This window comes from Agelaius phoeniceus, chromosome 18 (genome assembly GCF_051311805.1).
Source record: "Agelaius phoeniceus isolate bAgePho1 chromosome 18, bAgePho1.hap1, whole genome shotgun sequence".
In the NCBI taxonomy this organism is placed as follows: Eukaryota; Metazoa; Chordata; class Aves; order Passeriformes; family Icteridae; genus Agelaius; species Agelaius phoeniceus.
The window spans coordinates 10442387-10461992 of record NC_135282.1 but is presented as its reverse complement, the minus strand read 5'-3'; the positions used below and the strand labels follow the sequence as shown (position 1 = coordinate 10461992).

The 19606-nt window shown below is 45.3% G+C and overlaps 1 protein-coding gene across 2 annotated transcripts; it reads left to right on the top strand.

Moving 5' to 3' along the window:
- The first annotated feature begins 4230 nt into the window (after positions 1 to 4230).
- Positions 4231 to 18978, top strand: RAB35 (RAB35, member RAS oncogene family). Of its 2 annotated transcripts, none has more exons than XM_054645546.2 (6): positions 4231 to 4378; positions 8020 to 8070; positions 8828 to 8951; positions 15516 to 15640; positions 15728 to 15852; positions 16384 to 18978. In XM_054645546.2, the coding sequence occupies exons 1-6, from the start codon at positions 4327 to 4329 to the stop codon at positions 16510 to 16512; spliced, it is 606 nt and encodes a 201-aa protein (XP_054501521.1). In that variant the 5' UTR covers positions 4231 to 4326; the 3' UTR covers positions 16513 to 18978. The 2 variants fall into 2 exon arrangements, with proteins under 2 accessions (XP_054501521.1, XP_077044175.1); XM_077188060.1 differs by lacking the exon at positions 4231 to 4378 and adding an exon at positions 7642 to 7687.
- The last annotated feature ends 628 nt before the right edge of the window (positions 18979 to 19606 follow it).

The window sequence follows — 19606 nt, the reverse complement described above, 5'->3', positions numbered from 1 at the left end:
CTGATGTAAACTGTTCTTTTTACAAATTCATTTGTCAACAAACTCTGATTTACTTTTCAGACCTGTTTGTTCTAGGGCATACAGTTTGTAGAGTGGACAGTGCTGTGAAAACCTTTCACAGAACTGAGGCAATACAGGATTTAAAGCCAAGCCAGAGCTGACATTTAATGAAATCTGTAAATAATTACTCCTGTTAATTTCAAAAGTATTTTTGACTACAGACAGCTTTTTAGTTACCCAACTCACAAAAAGTCCTTTGTATTTACGTCTTCAAAGGCTTCACAAAAACTTGGCTTTAGGTCTTTTGGTCAATGAGTTGTGCTGCTCCAAGAAAGTCTTTTATTTTACCTGGCCACATATATCTCTTTTGGAAAAAAAATCAATTTACTAGTAGATATGATGTCACTTGATGGAAATACTGAAAATCTTGTTGCAGAATACAATTTTTTAGAAGGCTAAATGTGCTTTACGTTTCATGTAGAGCAATAGTTACATGAGCTGGACCTATTTTATGAAACTCACAGAAGCTGGTTGCACCTAAGACAGAGCACTAAGATTTGTTATTTCATGTGGGTGGGGTGTGTGTGTGTGCAATCTTCCTTGCTTGTAACTCTGGATGGCTCAAACCGTGATGAATGGAGAACACAACACTACACATAAAATTGGAGAGCATGAGGTGGACCCCCATGGGAACACACATTCTGCCAGAAGCAGTTTTCTGATTGTTATGGCAGTAGCAGCAAACACAAGAACATTTTTATCATATTCATGCCTCAAACAGCAAGATACAATAGTGAGCAGGTATCTGGGGAGTGCTGTGGTTTATTCTGGTCAGAAGTACAAAAATCTGACAAGAGGTTCTTGGTGCTGTGTCAGTTCCCAGCCTGTGGTGTAGCATCCTGACAACAGATTTGCTGTAGGAGTTAGTGGAAGGAACTGGGGAAATCAGCTGTTTTACCCTGTACCTAAGATAGGCTCAGCTCCCACTAAACCATTCCTAGCTGACTGCCACACAATTGTTTATACAGCATCAGAGGATGGAGATTCCATAACCCTCTATGCCATCTATTTTGTTATATGAACTTACCGGACTGTCAGAACTTACCTCATGTCTGAGGAAAAAGTTTTCCTTGCTGCTACCTGAGTCCATTGCTGCTTGTTCTGTTCCCACAGACATTGAAGACAGTTCATTTCAGCAGCAGCTGCATCATCACTTCAGTGTCCTCACCCCTGGATGAAATAAAATCAGATTTTCTATGTATTTCCTTAGAGATTTACATGTTTTCTAAACTTACACTGCTGCCCCTCACGTTGGTTTCATTCTGACTCCTCCTTGCCCCAAGGTGGCCACTGCTGGCCCAGGTCTCCTGGGGAGTTGTTTTGCAAGCCCCACACAACAATCTCAGTTGTCCACCCCAGCACAAGGTCTGGGTGTTCCTTTCTTGCAACACCACAATGTTGTGGACATGTTTAGTTTGTGATCAGCTATGAAGCCAAGGTACAAAATGGCTCTTTAGTTAATTATCTCTAATTCTGTATTTATGCTTTGGATGTATTTCTACAAAACTGCAGTGCTTCCCAGTTGGTCTGATGGAAATTGTGTTCTATTTCATGACATTTAGCTGCATTTTGAAGGTGAGTTTTAATTCTGATTTTTGCCTTTCAAAATACTTGTGAATTTGAAATCATCTTAAAACCACATATTCTGCACTGAGTTGGTAATACTAAAAAGTGAAAAGTCAGCTAAGTGCTCTTAAAGATTTGGCAGCTTGGGGCACTGGAATGAGTTTCACCTGTGATGAATTAGCTGTGCTCTGGGATCCCAGGAACAGCAGTTAAACCATGCAATGCAAAAACCTCTGCCCTGAAACGCCACAAAATTTGATGCCACTCAAAACCTACTAAGTAGGTGTCAAAAATCTCAGTGATTGTACTGGAATCACTTGCTCCATCACTGCAGCCAGGAAGGAATGAAAAAATGGCAAGTTTTGGTGAAGAATGTCTGTTTGAGCTCTTGATCATGGGCACCTTGGCTTATTCTGATTCCAACTGATGCTCCACATAAACATGGGAAAGAAAATTATAGGTAAATGAAGCCTTTTCTATTCACTTGTTCATTTCAACCAATAAGTTATTCTATTATTTTGATGATTTGTATTTCCAACTTAGGTAGCAGCAAGTGGAAAAACTCATTCATTTTCCCAAACAGCACCTGAATTTCTGCACTCAGCTTAGTGATTCCTGAGAGAGAGGAGTAAAAGGTGGGAGCTCACTTGCAGTTGTGGAGAATATGCTGATTTTTCAGTCACAGTGAAACACTCGATTTGGATTTTGATAGCTACTTTTGCTAAACTATTTATACACTGCAGTATTAATGTATCAGAGATAAAATACCCATAATTTTTGCCACAACATGAGATCTGATAAATTGATTGTGCCAACTTGGAGACTAAAGAATTAATTTTTTTTTCATTTCAAATGTCTTAAAAATACCAGTTGTCAGTAAAAGATAATTTTTCCCTACAACTGATGGTAATAACATCTTTGAACTCTCAAGCAGCTGTCTCTGAGTGACAGCTGAACTGTGTGGATTTCAAGAAGATAAAAAAATAATTTATGAGAGAGGTTTAAACTGACAAGGTGCTAAAAACTACAATGGAAGAGAAACAAATGTAAAAGCATAAAATATTCAAAAATTTTGATTTTTTTTTGATTAGTCACAGTTCTTACTGTCCATTTTATTTGGTAACATCATGACATTTCACGCTTTTCATGCGATGAGGTTTCATGAGCTTAAAAATAGAAGTAATAGGAGTCACTGTCATTTTGGGTTTGAGCTGGTGGTTTGTGTGCTGGGTTCAAGGGATTTCCCTGCAGCTACAGTGTCCTCAGTTACTCTGGTGGTGCTGGATTGCCCCATTGCAACATACATATATAAATACATATATACATATGTGGTGTTTAAAATGCATCAGTTGCAGAGTGAATGTGAGCTGAAGGTCACATGGGTGGATTCCAGGATTTGAGGACCTTGACGGGGTGAACTTTGAAAACCATAATATGTTTTTGAAGGTTAAGATTAAGAAAGGTTTATAATTAAGTGGAACATGACCCACTAGACCAGGCTGCTCCAGTCCCCACCCAGCCTGGCCTTGGACACATCAGGGATGGGACAGCCACAGCTTCTCTGGGCAACCTGTGCCAGGGCCTCACCACCCTCACAGGGAACAACTTATTCCTAATACAGACTCATTTATAATCTGTAACAATCCAAGTTATTTAGAGCTAATATACCTCTTCCCATATGGATGATAATGCATGTTAGTAACAGGTTTCATTAACTAATTCAATTTGATCTCAGCAGTTCAAGTACCAGTGAGAATCTTTAAGAAAAATTAATCAGAGCAAAACCTAGCACTTTTCCTGTGCCATGTCTCCACTTAGAAGTGGCAATCACCTAAAAAGTGACCATAGCCTGGCAGAATACGTGTAGTCAATATCTGTGCAACTGATAACAAAATCACTCAGGCTGCTGGACGACTGGGAGGGCTCTGGAGAGCCACACTACAGATGTGGCTGGGGACGGTGCAAGCACAGCTGCAGATGGGCATGAGGTCAAGGCCCTTCCTAGGCCATACACAGGCACATCTGTGGATTAAAAACCCCAGGCATTTAATTTCAGACTGGCCTGACTTGCCAGGGCTGTGACACACACCTGGGCACTTCCTATCACTGCTGTGGGGCTCCTCACCTGCGGCTTGGGCTGCGCTGGGAACTGTTCCTGTACCTACACAAATCGCTCCTTTGGAGCGGAGCTGGGACTGCTGCGGCTCCCTCACGCCTCTGACACTTTCCTGGGGGCAGCGTCGCTTTCTGCCGCGTCCTCACACGAGCACTACGGGAACTGGGGGGGAAGCACGCGCCCGACGGCGGTCAGTTGGTGTCTGGGCACGGGGGGGAGGACAAGGTTCCCGTGGAGGGGAAGCGGAGGGCGGCGGGAGCCTGAGGGCGGCTGAGGGCGGTCGGTCCCTCACACTCCCGCCATGGCCACCGGCGCGCGCCGCCCGCCTCAACCGCCGCCCCTCGCGCGCAGGCGCGGGCGCGTGAGGGCGCGGCCGTTTTCCCGCGCAGCCGCGGCGCGGGGCTGGGCGGGGCCGGCGCAGGCGCGGCGGCGCAGCTGGCGGCCCGTGGCGGCGGCCCGGCGCATGCGCGGCGGCGGCCCCGCTGTCAGTTCCGGCTGTTTGTCCGGGAAGTGGCTCCGGCCGGAGCCGCCGCCGCCCCCCGCCCCCCCCCGCCCGCTCCGCCGCCCGCGGCCGCGCCCCGGCCATGGCCCGGGACTACGACCACCTCTTCAAGCTGCTCATCATCGGCGACAGCGGTGAGCGCGGGCGGCACGGCCCGGGGGCGTGGGTAGGCCGCTGGCGGGGTGGCCGCCCCTCGGGCCGTGAGGGGCCGGAGCGCGGCGGCGGGGCCGGGTCCGGGGCGGGCGGCGCGGGGGAGACGGGGACGGGCGGCCTCCTCCGCCCGGGGCAGCCGCCGCGTTGTGCTGCCGGTGCCGCGGCGCGGGGCTGAGCCGGGACCCGCGCTGTGCGTGAATGGCGGGGCGCGTTCGCTTGGGCTTCGGGAGGTTTTATCTGATAAACCTGCGGAACTGGCTACCGCAGGATATTATGGTAAATAGCTTGGCTGGGTTTGGGAAAAGGCAGATTAGACACGTAGAAGCCAGGACAGCACCGGCGGTGCTGCCGGCATCAGCCTTGGCGAGCGCATGTTTTGACGGCGCCCACTAATCTGTTGCTGGGATGGGCAGGGAATTCCCTTCCCCTGTGACAGGCAGTTTAGGGATCGATGGGAAGGGCTGGCTGCCCTAAGGACTGTTGTTTCCAGTGTGGCAGCTAGTACGTTTTAACAGTCATTATTATCTTAATTATTCCTTAAGACTTCTTTGTGCTTCAGCCTGAAGTCTCAGTTCTAGAGTTCCTTATTTTTTTAATGAATCCTGGAAGAGCTGGTAGCTTTGTGTGCTTCTTGTTATAGCATAGGATGCAAATATCTAAAAAGAGGAGATAAAGCATAGTTTGAGGTTTTTTTGAAAATAGACCTTTAAATACTTCAGCAACCTCAGAAACTTCTGGAGGGCTGAGCGTGTGAACTGTGCCAGTGTCTGATGCTTTGGTCTGGGTGCACAGGGATTGGGGCTGGGAGGATTGCTGCCGTCGGTGCAGCTCCGTGTTGGTAGCACTCCAGCAGCTTGCAGCTGAATTTCCATAAACTGGAGAAGGGTGCATCCACCCTCTTCTTTTAACAGAGGTGTGGTCCTTGGGGCGGCAGGTCCCGGCATGCAGCGAGGCACAGCTCTTGATGAAAGGGTAATGTTGCACGATCTTGGCAGTTATCACCTTCAGAAGCCTTAGCTTCGTGCAAAAAAATGGTTTTTTCTACACTAAACTGTGTCTGCATGAAGGGATCTAAGGAGGGAGATAGGACAACGGCTTCAGAGCAGCTTCAGGCAGTTCTGGGAGCCTTGGATTATTACATCCAAATGCTGCATTCTGAGTAGAGCAGTGGCTCTGTTGGTTGCTGATGAGTTCCAAAACTGTTCAGGCAAGATAAACAGGATGGTGAAAACTCTGAGGAAGACTTCTCATTTTAAACAATTAAATAAATTTTGTCAGCTCAGTCTTCTTGAGCAAAATCCCTGTAGTGTATCCAGTGAAAGGAGTGTTGTGAGAATTGTCAGGCTGCCTGTGGTTCTCTGCTGTAATTAAATCTCACTATGTAGTTTGACTATTGATTTTTCTTTGGTTTTGTTTTTGTTAACCCCAACAGGATGGCTTTGTCCCTGCTTGCACGAAACAGTTTGCTTGCCTTGTTTATTGACATTTATTCCCTGCAATAGGAAGTGGACTGTTACTAGATAGGATAATTCTGTCTCATCTGCTTTCCCTTGTATGCAAATCTGTCAGAGGGGTAGTAGGTTTGTGTGTTTTTAGAACAGGTCATCTTGAAAAGCTGCTGCTGATTTCAGCTGTGCCAGATATTTAAAAATAATACAGATGATCTGTGCTTTGCATCTGCTTCTTTAATTGACTCTACCATTCAGTAAGACATGGGTCTTAGAATCTTGTCTGACACTGAAATATACTTTTAATTGTAATTGTGCAAAGTCAATAGGCCTTTTTTTTTGTTTGTTTTGTTTCATTTTGCTGTCTTCAAGAAGCTGAGGGCCCTGCAAGCCTTGTCTTCAGATCTTCAAACAGCTCTGTGTGGGAAGTGTGGGGTCACCAAGAGTGTGGTTTTCTCTGTGTGAGCAGTGTGGGTCAGAGGCAGGGTTTGTTTAGTGAGATCATTGTCACTGGGAGCATGCAGAACTTCCTGAGTTCGGGAGCTTTCTTCTCTCTGGAAGCTGCCAGCCTGCTGGGAGCTGTGCAGCTTGTGCAGTGGAGGGCAGTGTGACAGAGCAGTGTCATGTGCAGCTCTGCAGCATCGCCCAGGGCCGCCTGAGCTCGGACCTGGTGCTGTGGTCTGACAGCTCTGGGGGTTCTGGCACCTTCTTGTCTTTCACTGAGCTGAAGGCCAAGGCTGCTTGGTCAAGAAGCACACACTTGCTGCTGAAACATCCTTGTTTTCCTTTAATTTCTTATTTTTTCTTAATTGACTGGTATTTCCAGAGCTTTAATTCTTGTTAAATAACTAGTCCTCTGAAGGAACTGCTCTGCTACCTTTTTTGAGCTCAGATATATTGATTATATGCATGCTGTAGCTTTGTATTTTTTAGTCCCTTACCTCTTTTCCTCCTTAGCTTGGTAGCAGTGAGGAATGAGCATGGCTTCTCCAGATGGCTGGTGATTTGAACTCTTTGCAAATGAGACCTGGCTTACTGTAATCATGCAGATTTTTAGGCTGGTTTTTATTTTTTGTTGGTAGCTGTTGTCACATGCCAGCAGCTGAAAACTACTGGAGTTCTGCATAGCCTTTGCATAGGTCTTCTATTAAGAAGAATTTGCAAGTTATACATCATCAAAATAATTACCTTGGATAACTTCTACCTGAAAAGATTTAATAGATAATTACCTCAGTGAAGTTGAATTTCCTATTCATGCCATAGCAGATTTATTTTGGGGAGAAAGGGTCATTAACAGCAGAGATGTTATGCAGAGATAACAACGTGGAGACATTTAGATACCCAGATTCCCTTGGGTGGGTGTGCAGGAATGAGTTTCTTACAGCTCTTGTCTGAAGCACTGTGAAAAATGCTTCCCTGCAACAGGGTGTGATCAGGGTGCAAACAATCAGTTATGGAAAACCTGGATGAAGAGCTACTCAAAGCATTTAGAGGAATGTTTCATGGAACATTTTGGCAACAGGGACAGCTTCAGAAAGGTGTGTGTCCTTTCAGTGAGATGTGCAACGAGGCTGTTTCAGACAGCAGTACAGGACAGTGATTCCCAATTAGCGTTCAGGCTTCTGTTACACTGTGGCCATGCTAATGGGAGCTTTGTAGTACCGAGCCCTGTGTGATTGTCAGAGCAGTCCAAATTCCACACAGAATGGGAGGTAGGCAGGGCTGTTCCTGACGTCACACATGATGTGCAAGTGGAATTCAATAGTGCTGAATTCAGAGCAGTGCTCTGAGCACTTGTTCATTCACAGGACATGCTCAGCTTTGGCTCTTTCCCTAGCAGATGTAAGCCTACTGATTGTGAACTTGCTTTTAGTTATTATTCTTCTCTGACCTCTTGAACTGACCACAGTTCAGAAGCTGCTGTTGCAGGGTTTGCTGAGGGCTGGAGGAGGGAGGGCACAAGTTCCCCCTCCCTGCACTGCTACCACAGGAGCATCCTGTCTTGGGGTGACTGTGCTTGGTCAAATCTCCAAGGAGAGTGTGGAGATGAATAGTTAAGGTGGATGGTACTAAATGATGTGCTGATTTTCATGCAATGGATGGATAAAACATTGTCATGTTCCCCGACCCCCAGGATGACTGTACTGAAAGTTTGCTGTGTTTGTTTGTTGTAGGTGTGGGCAAGAGCAGTTTGCTGTTGCGTTTTGCAGATAATACCTTCTCAGGTGAGTGGTTTGTTTCCTTCAGTAAGTGAAATGCTCTAGGTTTGCTGCTGGTTGTAAGGAATCTGTGTTTGCCCACTGATAGCTGTTCTGGGAATACATCATCTTTTAACTTTGCATCTCTTGGTATAGGCCTGTGCAGGCCATCCTGCCTGATCTTCACTTGCAGCTGGAAGTCCCTGAGTATTGAAATACTGAGGTGGTTCCAGAAACAGCTTGGGGGGTTTAGGTTGTGCTATACTCTGCAGACTTCCTATTAGCCATTTGGGATTTAGATTGATTGAGTATTGTGGTAAACCACTTACATTTGTGATATAACCAATTTATTGGGAGGAAACTCCTAGAACTGTAGGACTGTATTCAAAATAAGTGTTTCCACAAGTATTTAAAGCAAAGTGTTGTCTCAAAATTTTCACAAGTGAAGTGCTCTCATAGTTACTGTCTATTTCTTGAGATCTTTGGGTGCATACTCTTGATCAATAGGATAGAAAAATAATAATTCTATTTTGTAACACTGAGCTTTTAATTTTAAAGATGGCATGGGAGAAGTGGTTTTATGGCTAGGAAGAAAAGCTATTAGGTACAGATAAAAATATGTAGATCAGCATGATATAAGGCATTTTAAACAGTAAGCAGATTGGGGAGCCTTGTTCTCCTGTCCAATCTGAGAGCTGCTGCCAAGTAGTGTCCAAGCAGTGTGCTTTGGGACATCCAAAATAAACAAGCCTTAGGTTCTCACTTACCCACGCTTTCCCTCCAGGCAGCTACATTACCACCATTGGAGTGGATTTTAAAATCCGGACAGTTGAGATCAATGGAGAGAAGGTGAAGCTCCAGATCTGGGACACAGCTGGCCAAGAACGCTTCCGGACTATTACATCAACGTGAGTAACACCAGCCTTTGTGCTGTGCACCTCTGGGCCTGGATCTCCTAGTCCAGAGTTGGGGTTTAGCTATTGAAGTGCTGCAGTTGATCACTAGTGATAGCTGTGTGGTCTGTACAGTGAAACCTCTCTCAGCTGTGTCAGAACTGACTGTGGTGGTGATGTTCTGGCAAGCTTTGGAACTGGGATTTCAGAGTTCCTCACCCTTCTATGCATTTCTGTGGTGGCCTTGTCTTATTCCTCTGCTGGTAGAACTAGAGGTATTAGACTGCATGTAGTAGGCAGCTTGTCTCGGTGTCCTCTGACTGCACAGCCAAGCACAGAGTGCAAACTCTCTGTCAGTGTCATGTAACTAATGAACAGCTCAAAGATTGAAGAGTGGGATTTCTCCTGGTTTTCCTTTAGGACAAATGCTTTAGCAGCTATCTCTATGTGGAGTTCTGCTGAAGCAGACGCCCACATGATATTAACCTTTTCCTTGGTTGGAATTCAGATTTGAACTCATTGTCCTTCTGAACAGCATGTGCAGAGCTTTTCCTGTTCCTGAAGAAACCACACCTAGAGCTGCGGTGGTGGGAACTAAGAATAAAATGTGTTTGTAAACTGATTGCAGTAAAATTGGACTGCTCATGGGGGGAAGAGGGAAAAGTGCACTTGGAAATGGAACTTTTGTTTCTTGGGTTTTAACCAAAATAATTCTTGAAAGATCCATATGTTTCACTTGGTCTTTCATGACTCACTTCTCCTTTGGCTCTTATTTGAGAGAAGGATAATTTTCAGCTGATGAACTGATTAATTTGCTTACACCTGAAAATAATGAGATTGGTTACATCTGTGTTATGTCTAGAAATGGCAAAGTCCAACGTGATGTGTGCGCCGCCCCTTTCCTCTGCACTCCTATACGGATATTACTGGGTTACTTCCATTGTTTCTTAAGTGTTTAGCTTGAAAAAAACCTCAGTTGCCTCTTGTAGGGTTCCTGTGTGTGACATCACTTCTTGTTGGAGCGCTGCAGGCAGTTTTGGGAAGGAAGTGGTGAGGGGGAGGCAGCCGTGCAGTGCTGCAGCCCTGTCAGCTGTGACAGGCGAGTCGGAGAGCCCCCATTACTGCTGAGTCAGCAAATGGCCTTCCTGTTTGCAGATTCCCGGGCTCAGGAACGAGCGCTGGGTCCTGGGGTGATGCCAGCTAGCTTAGAAAGCCATGGTGTGTCCAGCACTGAGCAGGGATACCAGCAAAGGAGGACTCCTCTGTCAGTGGGAATTGCTGCAGATCGGACCTTGCGGAGTGTTTTATGGAAATTGTTTTCTTCATTAACATTTCAAATAGATAATGAAATGGTTTGAGGCATTTGTGCCATGACCTCTTGGAACTCTGCTGCTACTTCCTTTTGCATTCATTGCTTTTTACCCAAGTGAGGCATATTTTACTTTAGGGGGATCTAATGTTTTGGGGTTTCTTCCTTAGCACTCTGGTAGTTACAGAATGGTAACTCCATGGTCAGGGAAAAAAATCTGCATTTTTTGCAGTTCTGTGCAAAGAAGTTCACGTGTCCAAGTGCATTTGAAGTGTTGAAGAAAATGCTTTGGGAATGCTGATTATAGTGGGATGAGGGCTCCTCTTGCTAGGTTGGTTGGCTGTGCCTGTCTAGTGTTCCTAATCATATTGCCTATAAAACCAGGCAATAACAAAAGTTAAATTTTAGAAATGGTTCTGGCTGGCTTGTTTTGTGGTTAGTTGGTTTATTTTTTCATTTATTGGCAAAGTTAACTGATTTATTTATCCTAAACTGACTGACAAATCAACCTTGCTTGTTCTTACAAAAGGCCTTGGCTATCAAATCATGGGTGGAGTGTGAGTGCCCTGTCAACAGAATGTAGTAGTCTGCCTGGTCTTTGACTAGATTGAGGTTTAGACTGAAGTTAAGAATATAAAAGGTGTTCCTTCAGTATTACAGTAGGTCAGGGAGTCCCTTTACAGTGAAAGGCAGAGTTCAGATTGATGTTGAGCCAAGCCTGGCAAGCAAGCCTGAAATTAGAGCCCATCTGGTAATTACAGTAATAGGTTGGTAGTGCTGCTGTGTGGACTTAGAACTGCAAAATGGTAGAGGTGGTAGGAAGTTAATAGTGGAAAATTGGGAAACATTAAAAGGTTGTAGTAGTTTGATTTCACGTGACTGTAACTGCAGTCAAAAGCTGAAAAGCAGAATAAAACTGTTAAGGAACAGAAATCACGTTGGTCTGGAGTATTCACAGAAGCTCAAGAAAATTTCAGACTAGGAAGTATAAAGGCAGCTGGTTTTATTGTCTGTTAAATGTGGAAATACTGGGATAGCTGGTGCCTTCTGGGAGGAGAGGCTGATCTGTGTGAATTTGGTTGCCATGGAATGTCATCCAAATTAAATTTGATTTAAATTCACCAGGGATTTAGCATGCCAGGATGCAGCTGTATTAGCAGGAATACTTAAAATGCACGAACAGCCAGTCCCTGTACTTGATTTCCTCTTGTAGACAGGACTACTTTGTCCTGATTCAGGACTCTGGGTTTAGGATTCCAGCTTTACATAATGGCTGTCAGATGCCAGCTCAGGATGAATAGTGATAGCAGAGGGACCTTCTGCCATGGTTTCCTGTGGAATGGCATGTTTGAGAGAGGGATAAGACCTTTGAGATGATAGAATTGCTGTGTCTTGTAAAGCAGATATGACTAAAAGGCTAGTAGTTAAAAGACTGGTCTGACTGACAATAGGTGTGCTTCCAACAACTTGAAAGAAAGATGAGTATGAAACCAGATAATTAGAAGTCTCTGGAAATGGTTAGAATTCTAGATGAATGAAAAAACAAAGGAAATGTGTGCTACAAAGTAGTGAAATATGAACAAAGAAGCTGGATTAAAAACCAGTGCCCTGTCTTTCACGTTTGGCAGTCAAATGTTTTCCTGAAAAAAAAAAAAAAAAACAACATATGGGTCCTACTGGACCAACATAGTGTCTGTTTTAAATCTGACTTAGCTGCTGCTGTGCTCCATGAAGCTGTTGTTATAACTCCAAATGTTAATATTGGGGAGCAGTTGCTAGAGGGAATCTGAGAACTTTCTCACTGGTTTCTTGCAGCAGCAAATGCCCCAACCAGTGGCAAATGTTCCTTTGTGTTTCCCAAGACTGTGTTCAGGGATGTGAGGAGGGGATGCAGGTGGCTGAAGGACATGTTGAGTTTGGGTAATCCCCAGGTAATTCCAGTGGCAGAACAAGCAATAAGGTGTTTATTTCAATTAAATGTTGGCTTTCTTAAGCCTTTTCCACACCTAAGCTAAATGTAAAGCCTCTAGGTCTAGGGACTTACAGCTGTATGGGAGATTGTTGGCTACCACCCAGCATCCAAAGGTGTACACAGGTCAGGTTTGGTTGCCTTTCACCTCAGCAGGATACTTTCATGGATACTCTTAACATGAATAACTGGTCTAGAACATTTTTTTCTGTATTTCACAAAGGTATTTCCACCAGCAGATGCTGGCTTGGGGGTTTGCAGAGTACATGGCAGAGCACTCCCACCACACAGAGGACAGCCAGCACCAGTCTGTGACTGAGAGGCTCAGATTGAGGACTTCAGGTCTCTTCTGCTTTCATTTCTGTGGTCTCTATTTCCCCAAAAATGTGGATGGGAAGGAGATAAGACATTCTTTCCCTTGTGTCAAAGTCTCAACTACCTCTTGGTTGCCAAAAGCACAAAATTTACACCTACTCCTCCCTGAATGCCAAAAGCCCCATCTGTTCTCTACTCGCCAAAGCCCACAACCTGTTATAAAAGCAATTCTGCACTGCATCATTCTGGAAGTTGAAGTATGGGATAGGATAAATTAGATTTTGTTTTCTAGTACTGTCCTGCATTTGGGGTTGGAGAAGCTTCTCTGTACTTGTTAAGCCTTAAATGTTATCTAGGATGCAGAGCATCTAACAACTGATGGAAAATAGCATGACCATATTTTTGAGAAAGAATGTGTGCTATGGGACTTAAGAGTTAGAGAATAACAGGTAGTCATGGTCTTATCTCTCAGGTTTATCTCTCTTGGTAATGACAGCCAATAGAGAAAATGACATTTTAGTGTAGACGAGGGGTTGGCAACCTTTCTAGAACGATGTGCCAGACAATTTTCTGTTCCAAAAATAGCAGCAGTGTGTGCTGGTAGGCACTCAGCAGGAGCCAGGGGTTGCTGTCTTGCACAAAGGAAGCTGTTTCTGATGAGGTGGTTGGCAGTATCAGTGGCAGGAGCTCCAAACCCCTGCAGGGTTCCCATTGCTGTGGTGGTCTCTGCTGCAGGGTCCAGCCCACAGCCCCATCCCAGGAGCAACACGTGGTGGTGCTGACATGGAGGTGTCAGGAGTGGGGTTGGTGTGTGCAGCTGCCCCTTCTCCACTCCCTGACATCATGTGCTTTGCTCAGGAGAAAATGTAGGTGCGTGGGCAAGGTAGGAGCAGCAGGATGCTCTGCTGGGCCCCTGCTCAGGCTGACAGGGATGCCAGGCTGGGCTCGGTGTGCACAGCACAGAGAAGCAGCTCTGCGTAGGTGCAGCTGAGCCTCTGCGCTTCTGCAAGGGCTGTCTTGGCAAATGCAGTGCTCAGTGCTGGGGAGGAAGTGGTAGGTCAGCCTGGGGGCTGCTGAATTAAAAGATTATTAGGTGATGATATGGGAGAGCTTGAAGATCATTTTATTGTTCAGCTGTGGAGAAATGCAGTGTGTTGGTAGGATTGATGTCACTCAAAAGAGGATTCATCAAAACCAGTGTGCAGGGCGTGCCAGTATCAGGAGAGGATGGGTTATTTTTGCAACATGTGGATTCAGGCCATGAAATACTTTTCCCTCTAAAGGATCCAAGTTATGAATAAAGTTGTGTTGTAATCAAGTCAAGCACAAATGCAGTGCTGTAGCAAGTTTTGAAGTTGTTGAAAGAATTGACTGTGAATGGACTAGAACATTTGAAAGTGCAGGATTTCTTATGGGCTGGGAATAAGTAATTCTTACCTGAGTTAGTTCTTGCCAAGGGAAGCAAATGTACAGCATAAATCACTGGTAAAACATGGCATGGGAGAAGCATTTGAGTGTCTTCTGCAAGTGCCCAGCCAGGCAGTAGGAGCAGACTGTTCTGCTGCTGCAGAGCATCCTGGAGGAGCCCTGGTACCCAGGGCTGTCACTGCAGGGGTCAGGAGAGGAAGGTGTGTGAGCCTGGGGGTGCTCTGCGCCTCTCTGCAAGTCTGTCTGATGATGCATAAAGGCAGGTGGCTGCTCTTGTAGAAGGATGATGAGGCTGGAGGTGGAAGAGACAGTGACTTGCTGAAGCACTTCAGCAGCAAAGAGAGCTGAAGCTTTGAGATCTTCTCAAAGGTGTGTTTGGGTTAGAGTCAAAGCTTTGAAGTTCAAAGATGTGTTTGCTGAGTTGGAAAAATCAAAGAGGAGCAGAATGGTCTCAGTGGACATCTCTGAAGTGCACAAGCAAGAAGTGCTTGTGATAAGACAGCAAGGTCTAGTAATGCTGTCACAGTTTAAGGGAAAAGCCTCAATTTTGTATGCTGGTTTCTTGAATTTGTTTTATTAAAAATTTTAATATTGATCAGAAGAAAGAGAAGAGGATGAAAGGAAAAGAATAAAGTTACACATAATACAAAAAAATGGATCCTGATGAAGACCTCACTGTTAACTGTTACCTGTTTAAATTACTTTTTATTTTTTGGGTTACAGCTGCCTAATTTGCCATAGGGAATGTACCTGGTAGCCTTGTGATTGTGGCTGAAAACTGAGAAGGCAGAGCTTGCTTGTTTCCTATTTAGCATTTTCGTGGTGCAGATACTGTCTGTCTTTGGTAGCTTTGTGCAGGTGATAATGTTGGAACCTGAATTCAGATATTTTTCTTGCATATCAGACTTGTGCATCATCTTTTAAAGGTGCCAGTTGCCCAAGACTAATGGGAATAAACTGAAATACAGCTTATTTTTAATGGCTAAAGGTAGCAGAGTGTATTGAATGCACATATGGAGTCGATCTGTTGAGTAGGAAGGTGTGATCAGAACACAGTCGCTCAACAAGACAGAAATTTTTGAGAGCTCAAGAGAACTGTGACTGAAGGTTGAGTATATTTGGAGATCTGCTGAAATTTTAGTCTGTAAGTGATCGTTCACAGATAACAGAATTACTGCAAAAACTTGATGTGGCTTATACAGCCCCAGGGATCACATCACAGCCAGGTCTGAGGATGTGCTGGGGGTACCATCGCCTTTGGTCCTGTAGCTGGAAGACAGCATTCATCTTTGAAGGTCCTGACAACCTGAACAAGGAAGATTTTAGAAGACTTTGGACTTGGAAATGTATTTGTGTAGAGTGAATGAGCAGGGAGCTCTCTAGCTTTGGGGGAATAGCCTGGGATCAAGCTGTTATAAAAGAGCTACATGAGTCTCAATGGAGAGAAATGGGGGCACTTGATTACCATAACTTGAGGATTTATTGTGAATCCTGTAGAAGCTCAGTGGAAGAGAAGGTGATGCCCTGGGTTAACATTTGCTGTCCTTTGTACCCACAGGTATTACAGAGGAACACACGGGGTCATTGTTGTCTACGACGTAACGAGTGCAGAATCTTTTGTGAATGTAAAACGGTGGTTGCATGAAATTAATCAGAACTGTGATGATGTCTGCAGGATACTTGGTAGGTAATTAGGGAGTTACAGCACCTTATTTAGGGGGCTGGCCTGCTGGAATACCAAACTGACTTTTATTCTCTTTCCTTTTTTAGTGGGCAATAAGAATGATGATCCAGACCGAAAAGTGGTAGAAACAGAAGATGCCTATAAATTTGCTGGGCAGATGGAGATCCAGTTGTTTGAGACCAGCGCCAAAGAAAATATTAATGTGGAAGAGGTAATATAATATTCAGAAGAGTAGAGATACAATGATTTAGGGATAATGGTATGGGAAGAAAGAAAAATTCCATTCTTCCCATTGAGAAAGAAAAAGTGCTTGTATGAGTTGGAAGTAGTAGGTAAAATCTCAAAAAGAGACATTCAGCTGTTTTTGGGTGAGTTGGGGAAGCAAAATGAAGGAGCCCACACTGCATTTTCAGTAGCTTTGCAGTGCTCATGTATTAGGCAGGAAGGAGTTGAGAATGCTTGTAGGAGGTAAGACTATCCAGACTTCACTCCTGCCCTCAATTGCCAAACTGCCCTGGTTTTATTGGTTTGGAAAAAGGGATAGAGGTACTGTTTAGTTTGGGAGTGGGTTGGGGAAAGCTATTGGATTTCCACTTGGGCCATAGTGGGTTGGGGAAGGTCTCTGAAGTGTTATTGTAACATAGAGCAAAGGGCAATGGGAGCAGCACCCCACAGGAGCCAGCACCCCACAGGAGCCAACCCGAGTTCTGGGGTGGTCTGAGTGTGCTTGTTTCTCTTGCAGATGTTTAACTGCATTACAGAGCTTGTCCTGCGAGCAAAGAAAGAAAACTTAGCAAAGCAGCAACAGCAGCAACAGAACGATGTGGTGAAGCTAACGAAGAACAGTAAAAGGAAGAAGCGGTGCTGCTAATGCCCCTTCCCTGCTGCAGAGACTCTGCTCTCAGACAGATCAGCCCCTCCAGCTAGACTCGGGCAATTCCACTGGGGCAGGCTTTGGGAGGACTTTCTCAGTTTTGTGCCGTTATTTAAAGATTATTTTTTCTCCATGTTTTCTATCAAGAGGCGCTGGCACCTTCCCACTGCAGTGCCAAGAAGGTATCGGATGGAATCTTGCCCCCCTCTCCTCCCCTGCTCATTCCAGTGCGCCTTGTAGACAAGAAGGACGTTGCCTACCAAGTGGACTAATTAACCCAAGAGTTTGTATATAATGTATATTGCTTTAACCAGCCTCGCCTCTCTGTTGTCGCTTTGGCTTCTGCCTTCTTAATGTCAACCAATCATGGACTGCAGAGTTCATCTTTTTAAAGAAAAAGTTTAAAAGTTCTTAATTTGAGTTGGCCCCGGGCTGGCACTGCTTCCTGGGGCCTCCAGCTGCATTTCTGTTGGGCTCCAGGCTGGCATCTACTGCCCCTGGGGCCCCTGGCTTCTCCTGGAGTCCCTGGCTTTTCCTGGGGCTCGGGCTGTGTTTTTCTAGGTACCAGGATTGCAGGTGTTGCTGCTGGAGCCTGGGGTTTCGTTTCACCAGCCCCTGGGCTGGCAGCTGGAGCTGCTGCTGGGGCCTGGAATTTCAGCTTGCCATCATCCAGATTCGTGGCTGGATCCTTGGGTTTCACCTCCTTGTGCTGCAGCCCAGCTGTACCTGTGCTCTCCTGTAGTTTGTATCAAGATACTGGAAAACAAACTGACCTGCAGAAGTGGGATTTGTTTGGATAAAACCTTTTTTTTTTTAAAGCAAAGTTTAACAACTTTGACCTCTGCTTCTGGTTCTGCCAGTGTTCTAAGTGAGGGTCCATTTCTTTTGAGAAGAACAAAAATCATGTGATTCTGCCAAAAACCCCAAACTTCTCCTTGTTGCCCTGTCCACAAATAGGCAATCTGAACTTGAATGTGAATTTTGGTGGCAAAGCTTTTGTTTTTGAGAGAGAAAAGGCATGAAAAAAATTGAGCTCTTCTTATTGATGTCTGAATATGAAAGCTGCAGGATCATTCCCAGGATTCTTCAGTTAGGAAGGAGGACTGCTGTTTAATGCAAAGAAATGGAAAGCTTGCTTGCTTGGGTTATGTGGTGGTGGAGGATCACACTTGGAAACAAACTGGGCTTGCTGTGCTCAGCAACATTTTCCTGGCCCTCGTCAGCCTTTCTGGGAAAACAAGGGCTCACTTCCTCAGCCTGAATAGATGTAGTTAAAGGTGGAGAGTGTATGTGTGTGTGTAACTAAAATATCAAATGTCTGGGCTGAAAGGACACGCTCAGCACCTGAATTATTGCCTAAATAATAATAAAAAATAATTTTACCTTAAAAGGCATGGAGGGTATGACTTCCTTTAAGGCCTTGAAGGGGGACATACTCCATGTGCCAGTAAGTGGCCCTGTGGAATTGCTGGCCTTAGTTTGGTAGGATGTGATTCACCCATGTCCATGAGCTTGGAATCAGCCCACTTCTCTCCCTTCCTCACCCTTTCTCCAGGAGAGGCTAAATTTTAGTCACTTATTTTGCCTGCATTTTTTTAGATTTTTCAGGTTGTGGTGAGAGCCCTGATCATACAATCACATCACAGTCAATCACTTTAAAGACTTTTTCCAAAGTGCAAACGATGAATGTGCAACACGTGGGTTTTTAATGGGTTCAGGTGCTGGGATATGGATCCAGCTGCCTTCACCCACCTCTGTTCTTCACATATCCTGCATTGGTGACCCCAGAACTGGAGTGAGCTGGGATGGTGCTGCTGGGGTGAGCTCTGGTCAGTGTTGAGAGGCTGTGCAGAGTGGTGGCTTTGGTCACACCAGCCCCTCCTGCCTGCTCTCCAGTGTGGAATGTGGTGTGTGCTGGGAGGAGCTGGGCCCGTCCCTGGAGCTGCCTGTGGGGTTCCCCCTGCAGACTGAGGGGCCCGGCTGTGTTACTTTGGGAATCTTGTTGGTAGCTGTGTGCAGATCTAGGAGGGAGTAACTTCATATAGGCAGAAGTAAAGAACATGTCTGAATTTACTGGAAATGATGCAATAAAATGAGGAAATGGTGCACCCAAGCCTGGAGTGTTCTCTTATATGGAAAAATTGGTCCTCTTTGAGTCCAGGTTTTTGTGGCTGTGGTTGGAATTCTGTCAATCCAGGTCCAGCTTCCTGGCTTAAAGTGGGAATTTCTTTTTTTTTTCCCCCAGAGCTGGCTGAAGAGGAGCAGTTACCTCTGCTCTTGCCATCACTGTTCAATTGGAAGGGGTGGGGACTGTGTCTCTAGTGGTGCTGATGTGAAGTTTCCTAAATGTTGAGCAATGGAATGTCTAACTGGTTTGCTAGGATTATTTCTGTAATGAAAGTTTCTAATTATGCTTTTTAAATAATTTTAAAAAACTAAAAATAAAGGTTACAAGCTGCCAAATCTTTTTTTGAGGCTCTGTTTCCTCTGCTGTCCAGCACCTGGAGGTGAAGGGTGGCAAGCCAGGGGTGAGCTCTGCTGCTGAGTGTAAAGGGTTATTTCCTGAGAGGGGATATTAAAAAAACCACAATTAATGCTTTCAAATGTTTAGTTGCTGTTTTAGTTTGAATGAAAGAGGAAGGTGGAGTGGGTAGCTTATTTCTATGTGAAGTGAGATGCCTGTGATTGTGCTGAAATCTTTTGTCTTTCTGCTCAACAGAAAGTATTGAGTGAGCTTTGAAAGCTCCTTCTCCCGAGGTGAGGAACAATCACCTGGAGTCTCTCTTCACTTTCCCAGGGAATTGCTGTGTGTTTAATGAATCTGTGCAGGAACTGCAGCCGTGGCTGTGCCCTCAGCATCCCCTTGCCCTGCCCAGGCTGCTCCTGGGCAGAGATGGAACCCTCTGGGAAGGTGCCTTGGCTGTGTCTGTGGCCTTCGGGAGGAGCAGCTGGAGGGGGCTCCTGGGGCCGTGTGGGTGGCCTGAGCTGCAGCTGCTGCCAGCTGTGGGTCTGTGCCTCTCTGTGTTTCCTGTCTAAACCCCTCCCAGTCTGAGTCTGCCTCCATCCCAGGGCCAGCAAAGGACACAAATGG

Excerpts from the sequence above, each read along its gene's own strand:
- RAB35 (XM_054645546.2), top strand. The coding sequence starts at position 4,327 with ATGGCCCGGGACTACGACCACCTCTTCAAGCTGCTCATCATCGGCGAC. Across the intron at positions 8,952-15,515 it reads TTCCGGACTATTACATCAAC|GTATTACAGAGGAACACACG; the intron begins GTGAGTAACACC and ends TTGTACCCACAG. Across the intron at positions 15,641-15,727 it reads TGATGTCTGCAGGATACTTG|TGGGCAATAAGAATGATGAT; the intron begins GTAGGTAATTAG and ends TTCCTTTTTTAG.